At 41.6% G+C, this 21,144-nt stretch overlaps 4 protein-coding genes across 5 annotated transcripts in view; 2 read left to right on the forward strand and 2 right to left on the reverse strand.

Moving 5' to 3' along the window:
* The window catches only part of LOC129756308 (V-type proton ATPase subunit e 2-like), a 404,689-nt gene that overhangs the window by 159,411 nt on the left and 224,134 nt on the right, over window positions 1-21,144 (reverse strand). The window contains exon 1 of one of the 2 annotated variants that reach the window (XM_055753152.1): window positions 1,241-1,244. The exons of the other annotated variant lie outside the window; for it this stretch is intronic. The gene's annotated coding sequence lies outside the window, so the exon portion shown is untranslated. Of the gene's footprint in view, window positions 1-1,240; window positions 1,245-21,144 lie in introns of those variants that run through there. 2 annotated transcript variants of the gene reach the window in all.
* LOC129756295 (U5 small nuclear ribonucleoprotein 200 kDa helicase) lies at window positions 933-9,089 on the reverse strand. The gene is made up of 6 exons (XM_055753123.1): window positions 8,944-9,089; window positions 8,643-8,806; window positions 7,656-8,181; window positions 2,644-7,562; window positions 2,013-2,538; window positions 933-1,348 (listed from the first exon to the last, which is right to left on the reverse strand). The coding sequence occupies exons 1-6, from the start codon at window positions 8,986-8,988 to the stop codon at window positions 1,106-1,108; spliced, it is 6,423 nt and encodes a 2,140-aa protein (XP_055609098.1). The 5' UTR covers window positions 8,989-9,089; the 3' UTR covers window positions 933-1,105.
* Window positions 9,226-10,897, forward strand: LOC129756307 (probable inactive protein kinase DDB_G0270444). Its single transcript, XM_055753151.1, has 4 exons — window positions 9,226-9,461; window positions 9,619-10,091; window positions 10,159-10,312; window positions 10,376-10,897. Exons 1-4 carry the CDS (start codon window positions 9,323-9,325, stop codon window positions 10,489-10,491), a joined length of 882 nt encoding a protein of 293 aa, XP_055609126.1. The 5' UTR covers window positions 9,226-9,322; the 3' UTR covers window positions 10,492-10,897.
* LOC129756306 (uncharacterized) lies at window positions 17,956-20,279 on the forward strand. Its single transcript, XM_055753150.1, has 4 exons — window positions 17,956-18,433; window positions 18,513-18,599; window positions 18,669-19,361; window positions 19,421-20,279. Exons 1-4 carry the CDS (start codon window positions 18,403-18,405, stop codon window positions 19,624-19,626), a joined length of 1,017 nt encoding a protein of 338 aa, XP_055609125.1. The 5' UTR covers window positions 17,956-18,402; the 3' UTR covers window positions 19,627-20,279.

Consider the following 21,144-nt stretch of genomic DNA (forward strand, 5'->3'; position numbering starts at 1 on the left):
CCAGCATTCATGTAAGCCTCCTAGCTAGACGCAAATGAAATCCCTCACATGCGTCATTAACTCTGTACACTGTCCCTTTGACTAGGGCAACGAATCGCTGCCAGCCAGTGGACCTTTCGATTTGAGTATCAACCCGTCCGTCCGTTCGTCAGTCCCAGATCGTTCAGTCGTTCAGCGTTACTTTTGCCACCCCTCGCTCGCTGATAAGGCGCCCGGCCTATGATAATCGTCGTAACGAGAATGGTCTTCGAAAACATCTTTTTATTGTTAACAACCAGTCGTTTCAATTTGCATTTGCATCTTCTTCAACCGGCCCCTATTGAAGTTACTAACATATGAATTTTTACGTGTTGAAACAAAGATGGAAATATCAATAACAATATATGTATATGAAAGGTTACGAAAGCGGAACACCGAATCGCACCAAACACCAACGTTGGTTGGAAGGATTTCCTTTCCCAATCAATCTTCAGCTCCGATGGTTTGTTTTCATTCCCTGTATTATTGACACCCGGTTATTTGTTGTTTTCTGGTGTGGTATCATCTGCAAAACCGACAGCAGTGAATGGATGCTAAAAATTATTGCATTAATAAATACAACTGTAAGCCCAAGATCGCTGTTCTTCTTTGCTGCACAAAACCTGATCGCTTTGTCTTCTTATCAGGTTTCACCGTTTTCGAAGACCATTTGATTGACTGTATCAGTTTTCGTTATCCGGCGGCCCTTCCCCTCTTACCTTCACCCTAAGAAAACGGCATATTGAGTTACACGATCGACAGGCAGCCATCGTTCGTTGGAGCGGATAAAGCGCCAAAGTCACACTTGCATCATTATAGATTGGTTTCCGATTGTGACCGACTTTTGGTACCTTCGGCTCCATGGATGGCAGTGATATGACTACACTTGATTGAAAAAAAAATCAATCTTTCGGGATCATTGCTCCCGGAAATCGGGACAAGTGAATTTCCTCTGTGGGATTTATTAGAAGTATCATAACACCTGCACAGATTCCCTCAAAGATATTCTAAATAGGTATTTATGCTGGATGTGGGTGGTTAGAATATAGAGACAATAAACGTTACCTTTATCGTAGTCCAAGGATACTTAATCCGAATCGCTTTCGCTCTCCGACTGGAAATCACCTACGTTGATGTTGAACTCGTACTCCTGATCGCACCCGAGGTACGAATCGCTCATGAAGTACAGGGTATACTCGTGGTGGCCCGGACTGGGAGCCACGAAATCCAGCTTCACCTTCGCCTTCTGCTGCAGGGTGAGCCGTTTGATCGAGAGCAGCGAGTTGGTTTTCGGATCGCCGATCACTACCCACCAGCCTTCTTCGCGTTTCTAGAATGAGTTAAAAGAAAAGAAAGAATATATGATAAACATGCAAAAGGCGAGAAAAATACTTTTATGAAAGACATAAGCTTCATTTTGTAAACCGACTTATCTGAAAGTATTGAATTAGATATTTGTTTAACTGAACGCTTATAAATTTCAAAAAATAAGATAACCTGAAATCAACTGTTATTTGCATTGTTAAATAGGTGATATTTAACGTTGACTTTAGTACAGGAGAAATAACGTATTCCAGCTAAAATACGATTTAAAACCGTGCCATTATACGGATGGCGCCACCTGTCACTCATCCCGCCTTCGAAGAGTGCAAAACAAATCAAACAGAATCTAGCGAGATTGAACGGGTTAGCTTTTCGTAAATATTTTCAAGCCAGCAAGATCATCCCACGTCTTGAAATTTTGCAATAACATTAAACAGACAACATTGTTCGGTAATCAATAAAAATTGCACACGGTATCAATTCCAAATGCATCTTGAACTAATCTTGCACTGCACAACTAGGCGAAGGTGTATGCTACATCCGGTTGACATGTTTATAAAACAACGTTTCTTTGCTCTGTAATTATTTAGCCAGAAATATATGCTTCGTAACTTATTGATTGTTGGAAATTTTCAATACTGGCGCCAGTTGTTAGTAGTGTGGAAAATTACCTGGGGGAAGAACGGCGCAATCACCGGTCCAGTCACGTCGTCTTCACGTTCCAAGTTGACGGCCACATTAACCGACGATCCGGAGTTGATGCGATCCCGATCTATGACCTCGAATGTCATCTCGATGTTCGGATAGCGATTGCAGAATCTGGCCACGTCCGACATTTGTTGATCGGTCAGCTGCAGCAGCCGGCTACGGTCGTCGTCATCCAGTTCCATGATATCGAAAACGGTTTCAATTTTCTTCTCCTGACACCGTTTGACAATGTCCCCGGTGAAGTGGGGAAGTTGCTTCAAATAGGAATCCTTGCTCCACATTGCTTGCGTTACCATTTGGGCCAGCTCCATGGCTGCGACGGCCGGCGAAAGCCATCCATTGGAGCTAAGCACATCGACGCAAGCTTGGATGAGTCGAATGGCTTTTCCGAGAATTTGTTCGGTGTCGCCTTGAAGTTCTGCTCCCAGCTGCAGCCGAGACAGATGCGCCTGAAGCAATAGGTTTGTTTTGATGTGTGGGTCGTTATATCTATTAAAAAAATTAAACAATAAATTTTTTTAATGTTTTACTCGGTTCCTTAATAGAAATGTTTGTTTTTTAAAGTTTACAGTTATGAAATACAGTTCTACTTACTTTGGAGCAGCTCCATTGGGTCCTGTCAACTTGTTCGGCAGCCTCTGAGCCAAGCTTTTCAATATGTTATCTTCATGGTGTCGGACAACCACATCTTCGTATTCTGCGGCCGATGCGATGATTTCCAGCAGTCCACGGATTTTGGTTTTGCTGTTCAGCGACAAACTGAACAACTCAATTGTCGTGTAGTTTATGTAATAGTACGCAGCAATCATTCCCAGATTCAGCGGCAACGTATCCATTTCATCCTCGACGCTGATACATTTGGATTGTTCCAGATCGGACAAGGTTGACTCAACCAGCTCTGATAGATGATCGGAAAGGTGTCGATGAGTGACACCCTGTAGGTTGTAATAGTTTGGATTCTGAGTCAATCGTCGATATAGGAAGGTCCAGGTTAGATAATCCACTGCGTCCTGTTTGTTCTCAATGGTCTTTGTCACAATTTCTGCATTGAAGTGATCGTGCAAGCGATGATCCAGATGGCTTTCGACTGGCAGGCTTTCGTTGAGGAACTTTTTGAAAAAGTCCTTCTTGGAGCTTTGACACATCAGGACACACTTGGCATCGTCATCTTCCAGCGGTCGGTTAGCTCTACCGACCATTTGCATCACATCTGTGATGGGGTAGTCATCGTAAGAATGGCTTTTGCCATTGTAAAATTGGGTATCCATGATCACCACGAGATAGGCCGAAATGTTTAGACCCCAACAGAGATCTCTCGTAACGACCGCAATTTGAACGGCACCGGAATCAAACAGCTGTTCCACAATCCTATGATCTGCAGGGGTCAAACCTTCGTGAATGTACGCCACACCTTGAGAAAGAGTCTCCTTCAATGTTTTGTCCGTCATTCGATCCAAGAAAGGTTTTATATCTTCCTCTTCCGCGTGGAAGAACCTATTAGGTTGAGCTTCCGCAGCACAGTACGTCAAAATATCAATAGCTGTGAGTCGAGCCAGCTTTCGAGAAGATACGAAAACGATCACCGGCTTATGGGGACTGAATTTGGTGATTGCGTTGTAAACTGGCTTAGACATCGCAGCAACTCTCGAGGCATTATGAGTGATATTGAACCCTTGGACGTGTAATTCCAGTGGAATAGGCCTGACGCTAGGATGGAAATTGAAAGTCGCATTCGCGTTACATCCTAACCACTGTGCAACATCCCTGGCATCGGACAATGAAGCCGACAAAGCGATAATACGTATTTGTTTTTCGATCTGCGATGAAATATACCGCATACGGGAGCAAACTACTTCCAAAACAGGACCATCTTCTCCACCGATCAGCTGCAGTTCGTCAACTATGAAGAGCTGAATATTCTGCACGTTCTTCCTCTGCTTCCAACGACGAGACAAAATATCCCACTTGTCAGCCGTCGTAACAATGATTTGTCCTTTAGCAATCAACTTTAAATCCGTTCCAGTTTCTCCAGTGAGTTTCACCACCTTGCAGCCCAAGTTTTGACTGAACTTCTGATGCCAATCCATGAAAATCAATTCAGCTAAGGTGTCTTTCGACACCAGATAGACAACGCGACCATGAGGATTTTGCTGTAACATCCTCAATACTGCAAACTCAGCTATTGTTGTCTTTCCGGATCCGGTTGGAGCTCCCACAAAAACATTGTCCTCGCTGTTGTAAACGGCATTGAAAACTTGCGTCTGGATTGGATTAAACTGCGGGAAGCGTTCAGAGTAAAGTTCTTCAAAGCGTGGCTCCCGCAAAGCGCTAATAGGTAAAGGCTGCAAATCCAAAAGTTCAGTTGGTGGTAGATTCTTTTCCGGCAGGATCAGATGCCGGAAGGAAACGGGGAGCTGGGTTTCTGCTCCTATCCAACGATCAGAAACTATTCTCAGAAAGTATTGAGGTGGTAAGGGTTCGAATACCGGCACGAAGAACTTCACCAGATGATCATCCTGACAGTATTTAGCTTTCAGCAGGAAGTATTCATGGTGTAGGATCACTTCTGAATCAACGTCCTCCACCAGAATCCAGAACGCTTCGGATTGACCATGAATTTTATCGTCCCATTGAAAATCGGGAGTGATTGTGAGTTCCACTCTCAGGGTAGACCGAGTGATCGGTTGAATGTGAGTGGACAGCTCAAGTTTCGGGAACTGGTGAACGTACTTGTAAATAGTTTTTCCCAGCTTTGGAACTCGAATGAGTTCACCGATTTCGTTAGCTTCCAGATCGTATAAACGTTCCCAAGGGAAATTCTTCTTTTCAATTTTCTTGACAATTTCTTCCGGCATTTTCCGAAATTGCCTCAACGGTGACATACTTTGCCACATACGACGGTCAATCATTTTACAAAGAGTTAGACATTTGTCGGCCAGCTGCGCCCACTCCCGATGCAATACAATCTCGAAAATCGCTCTCAACAAACGTGAAGCTGACTGTGTGACGTATACCATATCCGCCATCAGTGCGAATCCTTCCAACTTCAACTGCGAAATATAAGCCTGCAACAGGACATTCACTTTGGCGCTGGACTCCTCCATGCTTTCCTTAATCGGGATTGGAACGCGTTCCATCAGCTTCTGCAACTCCAGCTTCTCCTCCTCACGAACGGTTATATTGCGGAACTCCCCGGACAACGAAAAAACGCGAAACAGCTCAATTTCACTGAGAGTAGGCTTCAGCAGCTGATTGTAAGTCAGCATCGTATCGTGAGTGCAATAATAATGCGAAGCGATTCGTCCTATTTCCGTCACCTGGAAATGACCACTTTTACGATCGTATTTGACCAAACCGCTCTTTTCAAGATGCAAAGCTGCAGTGTGGACTAAATCGGCACGGAAATTTTCCAGCAGCGGATCTTCTTTGATAGCATCAAATGAAACTCCATACAGCGTTGGTTGTCGGAGCATTCTTATGTAAAGGTAAGTGTAACCAAGCCAAGTTACAGCGTCTTTGACATTCTGAATGGTTCCAAGCACAATTTCTGCGTTCAGCATATCCGGCATTTTGGAGATAAGCTGTGACTCGATTGGGAGTTGTTGATTCAACAGCGACAGATAGAACTGCAGCTCGCTGTGATTGGTGATGAGAATTCCCTCTCCCTTGGTGTCGTATTGTGGACGACCTGCTCGACCCAACATCTGGAGAACGTCGAGGGCTCCTAGTTCAACCCAACGACCTTTCTCTGGGTTGTACACCTGTGTTCCTTTGATGATGACGGTGTGAGCCGGCAAGTTAACACCCCAAGCTAGAGTAGCCGTTGAGACCAGAACCTGTATGTGACGATCGGCAAACAAATCCTCAACCAGAGTACGGTCAACACGGGTCATTCCAGCGTGATGGATTGCAAATCCATATGGTAGCAAATCCTTCAACTCTGAGTTCTTAACCTGCTCAGCTTCAGAACGCAATACTTCCATACTAGCAGACCCTTCTCTTAAGAAACTTCCCAGAGTATCTTTTTCCAAACACATGTCACGTATGGCGCGAGCCGTCTTACCGGTTTCCTTTCGCGAATGCACGAAAACCAAAACTTGGTTCTTTCCGGCATGTTCCATCACCTTCTCGTAAACGATATCGTTCATGACTTGGAAGCGTTTGAGGGCTTTCTTCTCCGTTACACCGATGTACTGTTGCTCCAATGCAACCGGTCGGAAGCTGTTATCGAAATAGAATAAGCCGGTTTCAGGACGAACTCTGAGGAACGTTGCAACGTCTTGGTAATTTGGAAGGGTTGCAGACAATCCAATGATACGGACATCCTCCTGTGTTGTTTCAATGTTACGGATCGTCCGAGCAACCAGTGATTCCAAAACCGGTCCACGCTCATCGTGCAGCAAGTGAATTTCATCAATAATTATCAATCTCACCAATTGGGTATAGGTTTTTTCTCCTCCTTTTCGAGTGATAATGTCCCATTTTTCCGGCGTGCAAACAATCACCTGGGTAGCAGCGATCTGCTCCCGGCTCAATTGATGATCACCAGTCAATTCCGAAACTGTCAAATTATAAGTCCCCAGGCGTTTTCCAAAGTTACCAACCATTTCCTGTACCAGAGAACGCATCGGAGCGATGTAGATTATTTTAAATTCGTCCACATTGATCGTTCCATCGTCGTTGATATGCTTCCCAATCTCTCTCATCATGGTCAATAGAGCTACGTTCGTTTTACCGGCACCAGTGGGAGCGCAAAGTAGAACATTTTCGTCACTTTCTAATGCAGTTTTGTAAATTCTACTCTGAATACGGTTCAATGTTTTGAAACCTGAGAACACCGGCTGGACATATTTAGGTAATTTATCGATTGCCATCAATTCTTCGTCATTTTCAAAGGGTTTGGGTTTCAATGCTGGAACATGAACTTCTTCGTAGCCTTTTCGCTGCTTACGGAAACTACCATCCGGTAGCTGACATCTTTTGTTTGCCATCAAATGAGATCCTTGGGTGAAAGCCAGCTCGTCAAGTTCCAAAACAGTTCGATTCCCGGGGATCTGACCTCCAATGCCTTCCATGTTATCATCATCTTGTTCTTTCCTACGGCGCTGCATTTTTGCCTTCTCACTCTCATAATCATCCATCTCCTGCTTGCCGGTGTCCAGCTGCCTGAGAATTTTTGCCAAATATGAATCTGCCTTCATTTTTTCACGAATTTTAATGCGATCACTCTCACTTTGCGAGGACGCCAGAAGAGTGCAATATAAAATCATCTGTCTATTCTTTTTGAGCAGCTTAATAAAATCGAAACAATCGTAGCCCAGAAGCAGCACTAGCTGATTTTCGCACTCCCGATCGTCACCAGCATCCCGGAGCACTCCCAACACCTCCCCAGCTTTTGACTGGGAAAGCATCGAATCATTGTAGTATTTGCGCAGACATCGCTGCAACCAGTGGGCGTCGATGTCCCGCGGATCTAGGGCTTTCTCTTTCTTGTTTTCCTCGTTACCGCCGAGCTGAAATTCGAAAAAAAATAGTAAGTTATACTTAAGAAAATGCTAAATGTTGGCACATATTGTTTATCTATTAAAATGCTATCCTATACTTACATTCTCCGCGTGCAACATTCCATCATCCCTGGCTTCTTCCCCCTCGTCCTGTGCATCTTCGTCTCGCACTTCACCGTATTCTTCCTCCTCACTTTCTGCCTCGGACTCTTCGAACTGTACGTTGATGCCGTACGTTTCATCGATCTGTTCCTCAGCGGCTAAACCGGTCGCACCCGCCGAATCGGTTCCAAAGTCGGTTATTTTCTTGCCCAAATTAACCAGCAACGCAAACCGCTCATCAGTGACCGACCCTAGCAGCCCGTCGATTTCGCGCTTCCGCTCGCGATCTTTCATTTTGTCGTTTTTGAGTACCGCCAGAATTTCGTCGGCAGCACCGCACAAAATGTCCCGCGGTTGATCGCCGATCGCCTCCTGGATGAAGCTCAACAGTACCTCGTACGTTTGACGCGTTTCCTGCGTCTTGGGCCGGTAAACGATGCCGACCATCTCGTCGATTCCCTCCGACAGCAAAGTGGCGCCCTTCATGCTGTTGAAGTCGTACTGTGCTTCGTCGCGACGTTGTCGCCTGGAATTTTTATGGACGTAAATCATAGTTTTTTTTTATTTTCATCTAACGGCGTGTTCGTAAATTTTTTCTATCGAAGTGATTTTTTTATCGATGCTGGCGTTCGTAAATTACCTACAAACAAACGTATGCAAAAGCATTGGGAAGTGATTTGACATCTATCCATCGACTGATGCATCACCCAAAAAAATCATTTTACGAACGCGCCGTAAGTAATTAAAGGTTTTTTTTTTATTAGATGTTATATGAACGTTAATAATGTATATGTTTTTTGATTCGTGATACGACTTGGTAAAAAATTTAAACTTTATTTTTATGATATTATAAATGTATACATTTCCAGCCAATATCCGTAACAACAAAATAAAGCTTTAACAGCAAATCGAACTGGTTGACGTATTTGAGTTTTAACAAATATTTGAACCCTTCTAACAGCTTCCGGATACCCCTCGTATACTTACTTGGCCTTTCTTTCTTCGGTCTTTTCGGGTTTGCTTCGCTGGGCCCGATCGCCCATACGGGTCCCGTCCAGCTTGCCCACCAGGGAGAGCACCTCACCGGTGGCCTCATCACGCCGAGGTCGTTCAATCAACCGGACATCCGCTTGCAACACAAGATTGGAGTTCTGAAAAGTTCATCAGGGATATTGTTAAAATTCAGCATAAACGTTTCAACTACGTTGCCATTTTGGGTTGGGAGCGTTTGGGAGGAAATAAAATTGGCTTCATATAATTCTGAATTCCGGCTAGAAATGAAACTTACCGCTTTGTACTCGTACTGCAGCTGACGTGCGGCAGCATCAGCCATGGTTTTGTGCTGTTTTGATCAACTTTACATGCGAAAACAAAGCAATATTTCAAAAAATATTCCCCTAACTTTTCAGAAAACACGATTCCCGGCTTGTTGTTTTCCACTTTGACAGTTCTCCATTTTTCTTTCTCCCTTATTTCGAAAAGTTTTCGGCGTTTCCGGACGACCCTGCATGAAAAAAAAAATCGAAGCGTTTGTTTTTATTTTCGAAAATTTCGAACAAGACTTTGTTTTTGTTTACGTTTAGCAGAAAATCAATCCGCAATTCCGCGCAGTGCCCGCAATGGTCCTTTTCCGTTTTTAAGTTTTCGTTCATATTCTGATTGTGGGGATGAGTGTGGTCCAGTCTAACATCTCCACCACGATCCGGAGTTTCAATATTTCCGATGATATCCGGATCGAGGTGAAAAAGTTCCGAACCGATGCCGGAATCGAGGAGATCGACATCGAAGACGATGAGGATGATATCTGTAAGTATAGATGATGTTATCGATCATTTTCATGTTGAATGAAAGTATTTCAACATTCAAAGTGAATTTTATGCAACGTTTCATAGCAATCTGAATCAATGCATTTCAATAATATGAACGTTTGTTAAATTTTGATCGTCGTTTTATTTTCTCATAGCCGTTATCCAAAAGATCCATAAAACCTTTGCCGATCCGGGTGCCACCGATTTCGATCCGGAAACGCTGAAATCGATCATCGTCCGACTGGACGAAATCGAGAAAAATCTGGAAAACATTATCTATATGAATGCCCAGGCCGACAGCCTGAACGCCATGCACATGAACGGATTGATCAATCGGCAGTTCATAACGGCTAGCCCGGCCCAGCTAGCTCAGCTAGCTGCAGTCCAAGCCCAACAGCAGCAGCAGCAACAACAACAACAGCAGGAAGTCCTAGAAGAGGAAGCAATGATACAGGATGAAATCGTTGATGAGATACAACTGGAGATGGATTCGGACGAGAACGATTTGATCGGGGAGTTTATCGAGCAAGATGAGCTAAAACTGGTGGAGTTTCCCATCAACCAGGTCGATGACCTGAGGGAATTGGAGGAATCGATTGTGAGCGACCAGGAATCGTTGGTTTCATTTGTAAGGGCAATGACAGATTTTATTATGTTATTTCAAACTAACGTTTTATATCATCGTACCGTTTTAGGTGAACTTTCTGGGAACGACCATTCAGAAACATAATCGCAATCTAGAACCGATTTTGAAGGATTTCGTCACCGAAAGCTTGATCAGTGAGCTAGGATTTAACGATGGCGAAATCAACATGATGTCTTTCTATATATTCAACCAACTTCTGTTCGGTAGTTTTGCTCATTGCTGTCAATAGTAATGGCAGTTTATTAATTATATTCATCTTTTTTCAGATGTTTGGAAGAACGACTACTCGACTATGAACGACTATCGGAATCAGCTGAGGAAAATTTCCAACAAAATTCAGAATCGTGCTCGTGCAGCGGCAAGAACGAGAATTAGGCAGTGAAGTACCTATTTATAAACGTGTTAGAGCATTGAAGCGAAATAAAAGTTTTTCTAGAGAACGTTTCAATTTAAACCGAGAATAGAGGAAATCAACAATAGTGATTCGATAAGTCGTCGATCTTCGATTTAAATTTTTGATTCTGGAGTGATTCATCATCCTCGGTTCTTGTTTTTGTTCAGCACTTATTTTTTTTAAATTTTCTGCATTTTTTTAAATTTTGAAATTTTATTTTCTTTTTATGAATACGAGAATAAAAAATATTAAATTAAGAAAAAGGATTCAAAAGTTATCTAAATTGAGTACCTATTATATTGCATAAATGCAAACATTAGCGGTGCGTGCCAGCCTTATAGATAGATTTTTTGCAACTTGTCTCCTATTTAGAAAATATATACAATTGACATTACTAGAGGGATGTATGAAATACAACACTGCACATATAAATGCTGTGTGTTCACATCACTCAGAGGAAATCTTATTATAAATTTCATCAGATACATCTTATGAACCACTTTTTTGCGTCCAAACTAATTTTTCATAAGAGTCTTATGAAATTCTTTCAATTTTCATACGATGTTCTTATGAAAAATAGAAGAAACGGCATTGTGAAAAAATGATGAACACATTTGTCGTATCCTTTGGCCCACGTTTCATTTAAAAGCTTTCGCATGAACGCGTCTATATCGTCCAAAATTACTCCATAAACTGACTGTCGAAACCGACCAAACTAATAACGTTTTTTTTCTTCAATTCGACTTCTATTTCGATATACGCTTCCTATTCAGACTGACCACGCTATTCTTTCCTTTAAAATTTCATTCGCGTTTACTTTCCCGACTGACCTTTCCTTCGTAAAACTAGTCTATAAACTGATTCGTCTGTTCGTTCCGTCTCTTGCTGTACTCTCTTTTCCTTAAACTCTACACAACTTTTCTCTCTAATTGAAATAAACGCTCTCATAAACCAAAAGTTTCTGAGCACATGAACAGAAACGTGCTCTCTCATGTACTAGTGTTGCCAATCTCCTAGCCGTTCATTTTTCGTGTTAACCGTCTGATATATTAATTCTCACTTTAATCCCTACACTGACATGTTGAGCTCAATCGCTCGTTTGCTCAATCCAAGTTTCTATCGTTGTTTCGCTCTCTCTCTTTTCGTTATTTTGCTCTCTCACTTAGCTGACCGGGTCAAAGCCTACTACAAATCTTTGCTGTCGGTTTCCACATTTCGAAACTGAGCAACTTCATAAGAATTGGGATTGGACCTGCTAAAAAGAATAAAGCCTGCTCTTTACTCCTACACAGATTTCCATAAGAATGACAGCTAATCGGAGTGAAATTGGAGTGAAGGCTATTTCTCTCTCTGTTTAACACACGAGAAATCGTATACCGGGACTGCGAGCGCGCCCATCGCCCATTGAGCCCTCGATGCACTGAGATGAATACCTAACTAATTTCTTCTTCCAGTCTCGTTTGAACTACGGTACGTTGCACATCGTGTGTGTGAGCTGAATCGAAATCTAATTTATTTTTCTTCTCTCCTTCCACACGCTATTGTCGAGCGGTGCAATGACCCACAACGATACACCAAGGTCATCGAAAAATGAAGTTCGAGTGCGGAAATATCACGAAAATTATGCTGGGCCATATCTCGTTATGGCTGAAACAAATGTCGGAAATATATCTGCTGCGAAGATTGCTAAAAGTCTGGTGAAGAAATTTGGTGACGATTTTATACGTGCTATGCCGGTTTCTAAAACCAAAATGAAAATTTTGATGCGATCGAGGGATGCTGCTAATGAAATAGCAGGCATCGGTACCTCAAATGAAGTGCGTTTTTTTATCCCCCAACGGCTGGTGGAGTGCCTTGGGGTAGCCTATATTGAGCCGGATATTTGTGATGAAGAATTGAAGTTTGCTAATGCGTACGATAAACGCAAGTCGAATCAAGTTGATAACCCGGAGATAGTTCATGCTCGTCGTGTGCTTAGAAAATTAGCTGATGATAAAGAGGAAGCCCTGTTTACGGTGATTTTTACTTTCGCTGGGCAGAGTTTACCTACTCACATCGAGTTGAATAGAGTGCTTTATTCTGTTAAGCAGTACATTTATCCTGTCCGCCAGTGTGGTAACTGCTGGCGCTTGGGACATGATAAAAAAGGATGCAAGAGTGCTAAACGCTGTAACCAATGCTTGGAGCAAGTGGGCGGCGAAGATCATGCATGTGAAAATAGTGAGCCCCAGTGCGTTAACTGTTTGGGCTCCCATCGGGCCAATGATCACAAGCTTTGTCCGAAAATAATTCAAAAAAAGAAAACCGATAAAGAGCGGCGCGACACTTTTTCACAAGGACGTGTCGATTGGTTTTGTGGAACAACTTCAAATGAATCATCAAACTCACTAACTATCATCTCCCAACCAACAACAAAATCCACCGTGGCAGTTGCTTGCCAAACAAGTAATGTTGACAAGAATGGGTCTAATCCTTCCAGCAAACGTCGTCATAATGTCGATTCGGACGATGAGCTTCCCCAACTTGAAGTTAACATTTCTGACGGGGTTTGCGATTCGATCCGATCGACGATTGAATCTACTGAGGTCATCGATATCGTTGCAGAGGCTCTGGAAGTTCCTGAGGAAGATGTTGAAACTCGACAAAAAATTCAACAAATGGTTTTGGAGAGAATTTCGGATGTTGTAAGTGATAAAATGAAAGGATATTTTGCTAATCTCAGATTATGAAAAACACCACACCGAGCACTTTAACAGCCACCGTTCCTCTGCAATGTCTACAATGGAATTGTAGAGGGATAAATAGTAAACGCTCATCTTTAATCCAGCTCATAAATACACACAATATCAATATTTCGCTTTTGAGTGAAACACATCTCGACAATCACACAAACTTTAGTCTACCGCAGCACACCATTTTTCGTAAAGATCACAGACGAAACTCGATGGGCGTAGCCATCGCGATTCGTTCAGAACTGAATCCCGTAGCATTTCCTTTCGCACTGTCAGCGGATATTCAAGCCGTTGCCTGCCAGATCAAATACATCTCCGGGTTGATCACTATTGTATCTGTGTACATACACCCGCAAGCCAACATATCGCAGACTCAGTTTGATAATTTTTTATCAACCGTTCCGAAACCGTGCATCATTGGAGGAGACTTTAACGCAAAACATCACCTATGGGGAAGCGATCATGGAAACACACGTGGAGACCGTCTTCATCAAGCCATCGAAACATCTCATCTCGTCATTCTCAACAATGGTCAGCCAACTAGGTTTGATGTAAACCGGTCGTGGGGCGCAATTGATATCACGCTGGTTTCTTCGAGCCTTAGTTTGTGCTTCGACTGGGAGGTTTTGGATTCACCAAATGGAAGCGATCATTTTCCGATAGTTTTTCATTCGAGTACTACATGCGCGATGAAATTCTACTCTGGAATCAATGTTCGGAAAATCGACTGGGAACGTTTTACCGGAAGCCTCGAGGAATCATTCGTCGAAAATGGAGAACCGGATAGCTTTGATGTCTTCTTTGAGCTGATTTGGCAAGCACTGCGCAGATCCTGTCCATCAGTAAACTCGAACCACACTCGCCGAATACCGCAACCCTATTGGGACGAAGAGCTAACAGAAGCGAAGAAAGCCACCAGAGTTGCTTTCCGCGCTTGGAAACGAGAGCTGTCAACCGAAGCTTACGAAGGGTACGCTAATACAGAACGAAGGTTCAGAAATTTGGTACGCGAGAAGAAGAGGAAAAGTTGGCAACATTTTTGTGATAGTTGTGATAGTTCTACGTCCCTCACAACCTTATGGAGGATGGCTAGAAGATTCAAAGGGCGCGGAGAGCCATCAAAAAACCTTAGAATTTCGGACAATTTGGCCAACGATGTTTTGGACAAGTTGGCTCCCTCATCTGCCAAAAATCCACCCCCGGCTTTTCTACAATGTTCGTGTTGCCCTCAAACTGGTTTACCATTCTCAGTATCGGATATTCAAGCAGTTTTAAAAATCGGTAAAGATTCGGCTCCTGGTTTGGATGGTGTTCCATATTCCGTCATAAATCATCTCCCATGGGCGGCGCTTAGTCAGTTGCGAAAAATCTATTGCCAAATTTTTGCTTCAGGAAGAATTCCGGAAAGCTGGAAAACCTTTAAAATTGTACCGATTCCTAAAAGTGGTCATGATCCGATTTCTCCTTCTGCTGTTCGCCCAATCGCGTTAGCTTCATGTTTTCGCAAAGTGTATGAACTCATAATCAAAGATCGACTAGAACATTTCATCGAAAACAACAACTTATTCCCTTCAGCTATCAACGGTTTTAGGAAAGGACGAGGAACAATGGATGCGTTGTTTCCCCTGATTAATGAAGCTTCTTTAGCTTTGAAAAGAAGAGAGCATGTGGTGATATGTAGCCTCGATATCAAAGCCGCCTACGACAACGTGGAAATTAATGTTCTGGTCCGCGAATTACGCTCATTAACAGTCCCTGAATGCCTAGTAAGAAGTATCTTCCATCTTTTTGAAGAAAGGAATTTGTGCATTTCAAATGGATTAGATTCAATATCTAGGACAACGTGGAAAGGCCTTCCTCAGGGATCTCCACTAAGTCCGTTATGCTTTAATGTTGTGATCAGTGGATTGATCAACAGTGTCCCTCCTGATGTGATAACCGTAAATTACGCCGATGACACAACAATTGCTGTAAGAGGAACCTCGCTGGAGCATAGTTGCGAATCTCTCCAAAGGGCAGTGGATATAGTTGTGGAAAATATTTTCGACCTTGGGTTAGAACTTTCGCCCACGAAATGTAAGTGCCTTCTGATCTCGACACAACAATGCGATAATCCCCCAGAAATAAATATCGGCGGTTGCACTTTGGAATACGTCAGATCCCTGAGGTTACTCGGCATGTACCTCACACGAAATCTGTCGTGGTCGTGTCATATTAGAGAGGTACAAAAACGTACGGCTCCGTATCTTAACTTTCTACGAAGCATATCGGGCCAGTCATGGGGAGCACATCCAGCAGCAATGTTAGCTATTTTCAAGTCATGTGTGAGATCAATATTGGAATACGGTTCCATATTTATGACGGAGTTAACACAAAAAGAAGCCATCGTTTTGGATAGACTACAATGGGCAGGAATTCGAATCTGTTTGGGCTCCACAAAAACCACCCACACAGGTTCACTCGAAGTGATGGCTGGTATTATTCCGCTGCAACAAAGAAGAGAACTTGCTGTCATGCGTTTTGTAAATAAAAGAGCGTCACTTTCTTCTTGGCATGGTCAATACTCCAGACCGATCTTGGAAGGTGGCTTAGTGGCTACGGGAATACACCGCGCCATAAGAATGCTTAACGAATTTATTCCACTTGAACAGCCTCTAAATAATCTCCCATGCTACATGGTCAACCGTGAAGTTGTAAGAACAATAATATCCATTGATCTCACTGTTAAACGGTTATGTTCAGAACACCAGAACTCATCGGCAGCTGATTTGGTTTCAAACTATCTCTTGGAAGTGTATGCCAACGCGAAAATCTTGGCAACTGACGGGTCGAAAGATATACACGGCACAGGTTATGCTGTGGTAAATAGTTTTGGAGCGCCTGCAGAAGGGATCAAACTCGACAGTAAAGCATCAGTTTATATGGCAGAGCTTCTAGCAATCAGGCATGCTGCGAAAATGATCGTAAGCCTTCCTGTTGCTCAGTATATTATTCTAACCGATAGTTTGAGTTGTCTCACGAGCCTTCAAAAAATCAACATCAATCAAAAATATCCCGTTGCTTGGTACGATATAAAAGCTTCCATTCTTGAAGGACAAAGAATGGGGCACGAGATCCATCTGATATGGGTTCCGTCTCACAGAGGTATTCCAATGAACGAGTTGGCAGATCAAGAGGCGAAAAGTGCGTGCATCAATGGTGGTACAGCAGATTATATTTTAACATCATTCGACATCCAGTTTCCGATTCGGCGTACAACAGTGCACAAATGGCAAGCAAAGTGGAATGCAGGAACTAAAGGACGTTTCTGTCACAGCATCATCTCTAACGTTTCGCTCCAACCATGGTTTAGTAGCTTGGATCTCAACCGCAGACAAATTGTAATCCTTTCCAAATTAATATCAAATCATTCACGGCTCCCTGCTCATCTGACTAGAAATGGTATCCTATTGGACGCGACGTGCAGTTGTGGCGAATCCATCGCAGATCCTGATCACATTATCTTCGCATGCAGCAGATTTGAAAATCTTCGTAGACCTATTTGGCGAATTTTAATGAAAAAAGGAATTCCACCCGATATTCATTTGATACTAAAAAAGAAAGACATTGAATTATATAAAACGATAGCTAATTTTGTAATTGAATGTAAAATAGACATGTAAGTAGAAGAGTAATTAACACTTGGCCGGTTATGTTATAGAGGTAAAGCCAATAAAAAAATTAAAAAAAAAAAAAAAAAAACTAATTTCTTCAAACATTGTCATTCTATTATTCTATTCCACATCATATACTCTACAACATTCATTCATAGTATCAGTTTTTTTCATCATCTAACAGTACGAAGCAATCGCCAGTTCATAGTTATTATAGTTTTCCTTCAATGTTAAATGTTATTGTTATCTCCGGAATGGTAAGTTCGATTTGATGTTTTTGGTGTGAACGTTGAATATATTAGTAAACTATAATACATTATTTGTTTACTTTTCAGCAAGCTGATCGGCAAAAAACGAAAGGTCGAGGATTAAGATGCGGCGAAAAAAAACTTTGATGGAGCCGTCTGTTGATGCGCTGCTGATGGTGACAGTGAAGGATTTAATTTTAAACGAATTTGGCAAACAATAAAGTAAATGTTTTCAGCATGAAATATCGAGAATTTTTCTTATTAGAAAGTGATTTACTGTTTCCATAAGAATCTCTTATGAAAAGCAACAACCTCTCATTGAAGTAGGCGTTCATCTTCAGAATTCATTCGCGTCATAAGACTATCTTATGAATTTCATTAATTTTTCTTATGGCGCCACTTCATAAGAGAATCTTATGGCATACATAATAGTATTTTTCTGAGTGCATAAATCAGTTCGATAAACGCCTGAAAGTATGCATAGAAAACGGATATGTATTGGATTTTTAAGATATTTTTTTCTTGCACCTGAACATTTATGACTCATAATTATGAGTATGTTTTCAGAAGATTGAAAGTTTATTGACACAGGTTTTAAATAAATTTAAACTTGTTTAACAGATTTATTTTCCAATAAATTTATCTTATTGTTAATATATTTTAAAAAGTTAAGATCAAAATCAGGATTTTAACAAATTCGTTAGTTTAAATTTGATAACAGATTTATTTTCTTATAACTTTATTTTTTTAATGTGTTATTAGAAGTTAAGATTACAATTTTATGTTTTGAAATTTAAAATTATAAATTTCAACTTTTTGAAAAATTGAAGATAAATTCCAAGCGTTTGTTGGATACTCGTTAACTGGGCCTTTTCGACGTGCAAGCAAACCTTAAAAAGGCCAGATAAAATACAAAACGCCGTTAAAAAATGCGAGACCTGTCAGAAAATGGTGAAAAAAGAGGGGCAAAAATATTCGAATCGGAAGCATCTTGTTACGCGTATAGAAAAATCAGAATTTTTCAAAGATTTTTCGGTTTGTTACTCGTCTGGAAGCTTGGTTCGGTGAAAATGTGTTTCCAGTTTACGGGGTGCTAGGACACCTACCCTTTGGAAGAACCGTTACTGGTTTCGGTTTCCGGAAAGATAGCTATTTCTAGTAAAATTCTTTCCGAGTTCGCTTTGTTTACAAACTTTTAGTCCGTTCCCCTGCTTTGGCTGCTGGTTGAGTTCCGCGGAGTGGGCCTGAACCAGATTGCGGCCCAAGATGGATAATTGTCACAATTACGCCACGACCTGTGAGTATGAAGGGAACAAAATGGAAATGAAATAAACTGATAAATATGTTGATCGATTGCCTTATTTTTTTTTCTCTAGCCAAGAAGCGGAGGATTCCGATCTCGGATGATATTCACATTATCATCAAAAAATTCAGAGACAAGGACAAGCATGACGAAAAACCTTGTAAGTATTCGATATTGGCGAAGCTGGACACTTTCCGATAAATTATATTGAATGATAAAACATTTCTAGCGACTTCCGGCGACCATGACTATGACGACGAGCATAGTATGGATTCGGAAGAGCTGAAAAGGGTTCGACAACAGGAACCATCGAGTTCGTGTGTACTGGCCAGTACCTCGTCTAGCAACAGCAACAGCGGTGCGTTGATTACCATGGGAAATTTAATGGGCGGTAGTGGGGGTGCCACGGGAATCACCATTGGAGGTTCAGCTGTAACGATTCAACAACAGCAACAGCAACATCCCCTACAGCAGCAGCCCTCGTCTCAGTCTGATGACATTAAGCTGATATTGAAAAAGCTGACCAACATCGAAGAATTGCTAAAAGTAGTGGCCGAACAGAGCTTCAATCGGTTGGCCACACTGAAGCAGGAAGCTGGAACCACCACTGTGGTGCCCTCGTCGGCGGCTGCCAGTTTGGGTCTGATTGATCCAAGCTGCATCAGTGTGGAGTCGACATTCAAATTCCCACTGCGTAGTCTGAAAGAACTGATTGAGCTGAACAAGGGTATCTGCAGCGATGAGAGTTTGTACAACAAACTGTTCGAGTATCTCACCAAAATCAAACTGGAATGTGATGAAAACATCGTGATGACTGCTCTAGGGCTCATCGTCAGCGACGAAGTGCTGGATGCGGTCAGTTGGGATGGTGGCAAAAAGTTCAAATTATCTTCGTTGGTCATCTTCAGCGATTCTTTGTATGGTAAGTTAATCAAATCATTGTTAAAAATTTGAATAGTCTATGGCAAATGTTTATTCCAGTTGCCTGGTTCAAGGATCGATTAAAATATGACGAATATGTAGCCGAGATGAAGGATGCTATAGAAAAGTCCCACAAGCGTTACGCGAAAACGAAGGCGAAAAAATCAACTCTTCAGCAGCATCCGCAGCAACATCAAACACTAACATTGACGACGGCCGGCGGAACGACAACGGTTGTCAACGATGGTCAGTTGTTTTTATCGTAGTCAGACCCGGTTTGTTCGCCTGCGGTATCTTGTTGCCGATCTCCGTTCATCTTGCTTTCTCTCTTCGGAGTTGCCTATAACTTCCTGCATCGTTCTGTTCCACCGTTCCCAGTAGTCGCTGGTTATTGAAGTCGCACCTCATCACCTCAAGGTAGATTTTACGCTTTATACTCGATTTTGCAAAACATTATTTGAACAATACCTATTTGTACTGACTTTTTTCTTCCGTTTGACGATTAACCACATTAATAGCAGCATTCACTCGATACTTTTTAATCAACTGCATTCGTTTTTTGTTCAGACACCAACGTTGAACAAAACCTTAGCTATTCATGTCATTACGAAATACTTTTTACGACACAGCACATGCAAAAAAGAGTTTTTAAATTGTTTGGTTGATTTTTTTTCGATTAATAAGGAAAAATGTATTTTCTAAGTCAATAATAATCAAAATAGAGATTACTGCTATGCAAAAAAAAAATTAAACGAAAAAGGTTTTCTCTATAGAAGTGTTGAAGCTTGGAAAACGGATCAGAAAGGAAGGAAATGACTTTGTAGCCCAAGTGTGATCAATTGCATATAACAAGACAGAACAGTACTAATGGTTTTGAGAAAATGAAGAAATATACTGAATATTGCAAACAAAACAAACAGGGGTCGTATGGTTGGAACATGTTGGATTGTGAAAGCATTCAAGAAGAGACAGGAACAAATTTCTTGTAGAGTTTCGGACGTGGAGAAGTATTGAAGTCAACTTTTTAATTAATTTATTTGTGTCAACTCTCAAAATGACTTTTATTATGCTGGTTGACCGAGGTGTCGAAAGATGGTGCCAATACACTACAGTATTTATTCGTTGTTCGATAGTAAAGTTTTACGACCAGTCAGAAATTGCGTCATTGACCTAGCAGTAGTTTAGTTAGTAGTATGATGTTTGTAATCAGGCGACGAGTCCACCGCATACTCTCTGAGCTGTAGTTGATCTTCAAAGCTCCTTTTATTGCATCATATTAAACTGACATACGTATCACGATCTTTTGGCAAAAATACATACATTAGGGGGAGCGGGGTAATGGATGTATGGAAACATGCATAAAAAGTTTAGAACTGGTGTTCTGCCGTTCCAGGCAAAATTGTTCCATGTGGAAAACGTGCAAACGAGAAAAACGCGATTGAAGTTTCATCTATGTTTATCTCAAATTAAAAATTCACCGACAGTTTTTTAGTAGTGAAAAGGTCAAGTTATAATCATGTTACAATATTTTTTTCAAAAAAAAAAAAAAAACATTTCCTTAACAACAAACGGAAAATTGAAGCCAAAAATGCTTCGTGTGCCGCTTTTGCGTAGAATCAGAACGCATACTACTGCTATACTATACTATACTATACTATAGTTCTACGGAAAAATGTCACACGGCTAAACTTTTTCTATCGTTTTAAAAGCTCGTATAGTTTCTATCTTACCCAAAAAATCAAGTATAAGTTCAGAACAAAGTGTGTTTTTATACGGAAGTCAAC

Source organism: Uranotaenia lowii, chromosome 3 (assembly GCF_029784155.1).
Source record: "Uranotaenia lowii strain MFRU-FL chromosome 3, ASM2978415v1, whole genome shotgun sequence".
In the NCBI taxonomy this organism is placed as follows: domain Eukaryota; kingdom Metazoa; phylum Arthropoda; class Insecta; order Diptera; family Culicidae; genus Uranotaenia; species Uranotaenia lowii.

Excerpts from the sequence above, each read along its gene's own strand:
- LOC129756295 (XM_055753123.1), bottom strand. The coding sequence starts at position 8,988 with ATGGCTGATGCTGCCGCACGTCAGCTGCAGTACGAGTACAAAGCG. Across the intron at positions 2,539-2,643 it reads CCCAATGGAGCTGCTCCAAA|ATATAACGACCCACACATCA; the intron begins GTAAGTAGAACT and ends TTTTTTTAATAG. Across the intron at positions 1,349-2,012 it reads TTGCGCCGTTCTTCCCCCAG|AAACGCGAAGAAGGCTGGTG; the intron begins GTAATTTTCCAC and ends AACTCATTCTAG.
- LOC129756306 (XM_055753150.1), top strand. The coding sequence starts at position 18,403 with ATGGATAATTGTCACAATTACGCCACGACCT. Across the intron at positions 18,434-18,512 it reads TCACAATTACGCCACGACCT|CCAAGAAGCGGAGGATTCCG; the intron begins GTGAGTATGAAG and ends TTTTTTCTCTAG. Across the intron at positions 19,362-19,420 it reads CTTCAGCGATTCTTTGTATG|TTGCCTGGTTCAAGGATCGA; the intron begins GTAAGTTAATCA and ends TGTTTATTCCAG.
- LOC129756307 (XM_055753151.1), top strand. The coding sequence starts at position 9,323 with ATGAGTGTGGTCCAGTCTAACATCTCCACCACGATCCGGAGTTTCAAT. Across the intron at positions 9,462-9,618 it reads AGACGATGAGGATGATATCT|CCGTTATCCAAAAGATCCAT; the intron begins GTAAGTATAGAT and ends ATTTTCTCATAG. Across the intron at positions 10,313-10,375 it reads ATTCAACCAACTTCTGTTCG|ATGTTTGGAAGAACGACTAC; the intron begins GTAGTTTTGCTC and ends ATCTTTTTTCAG.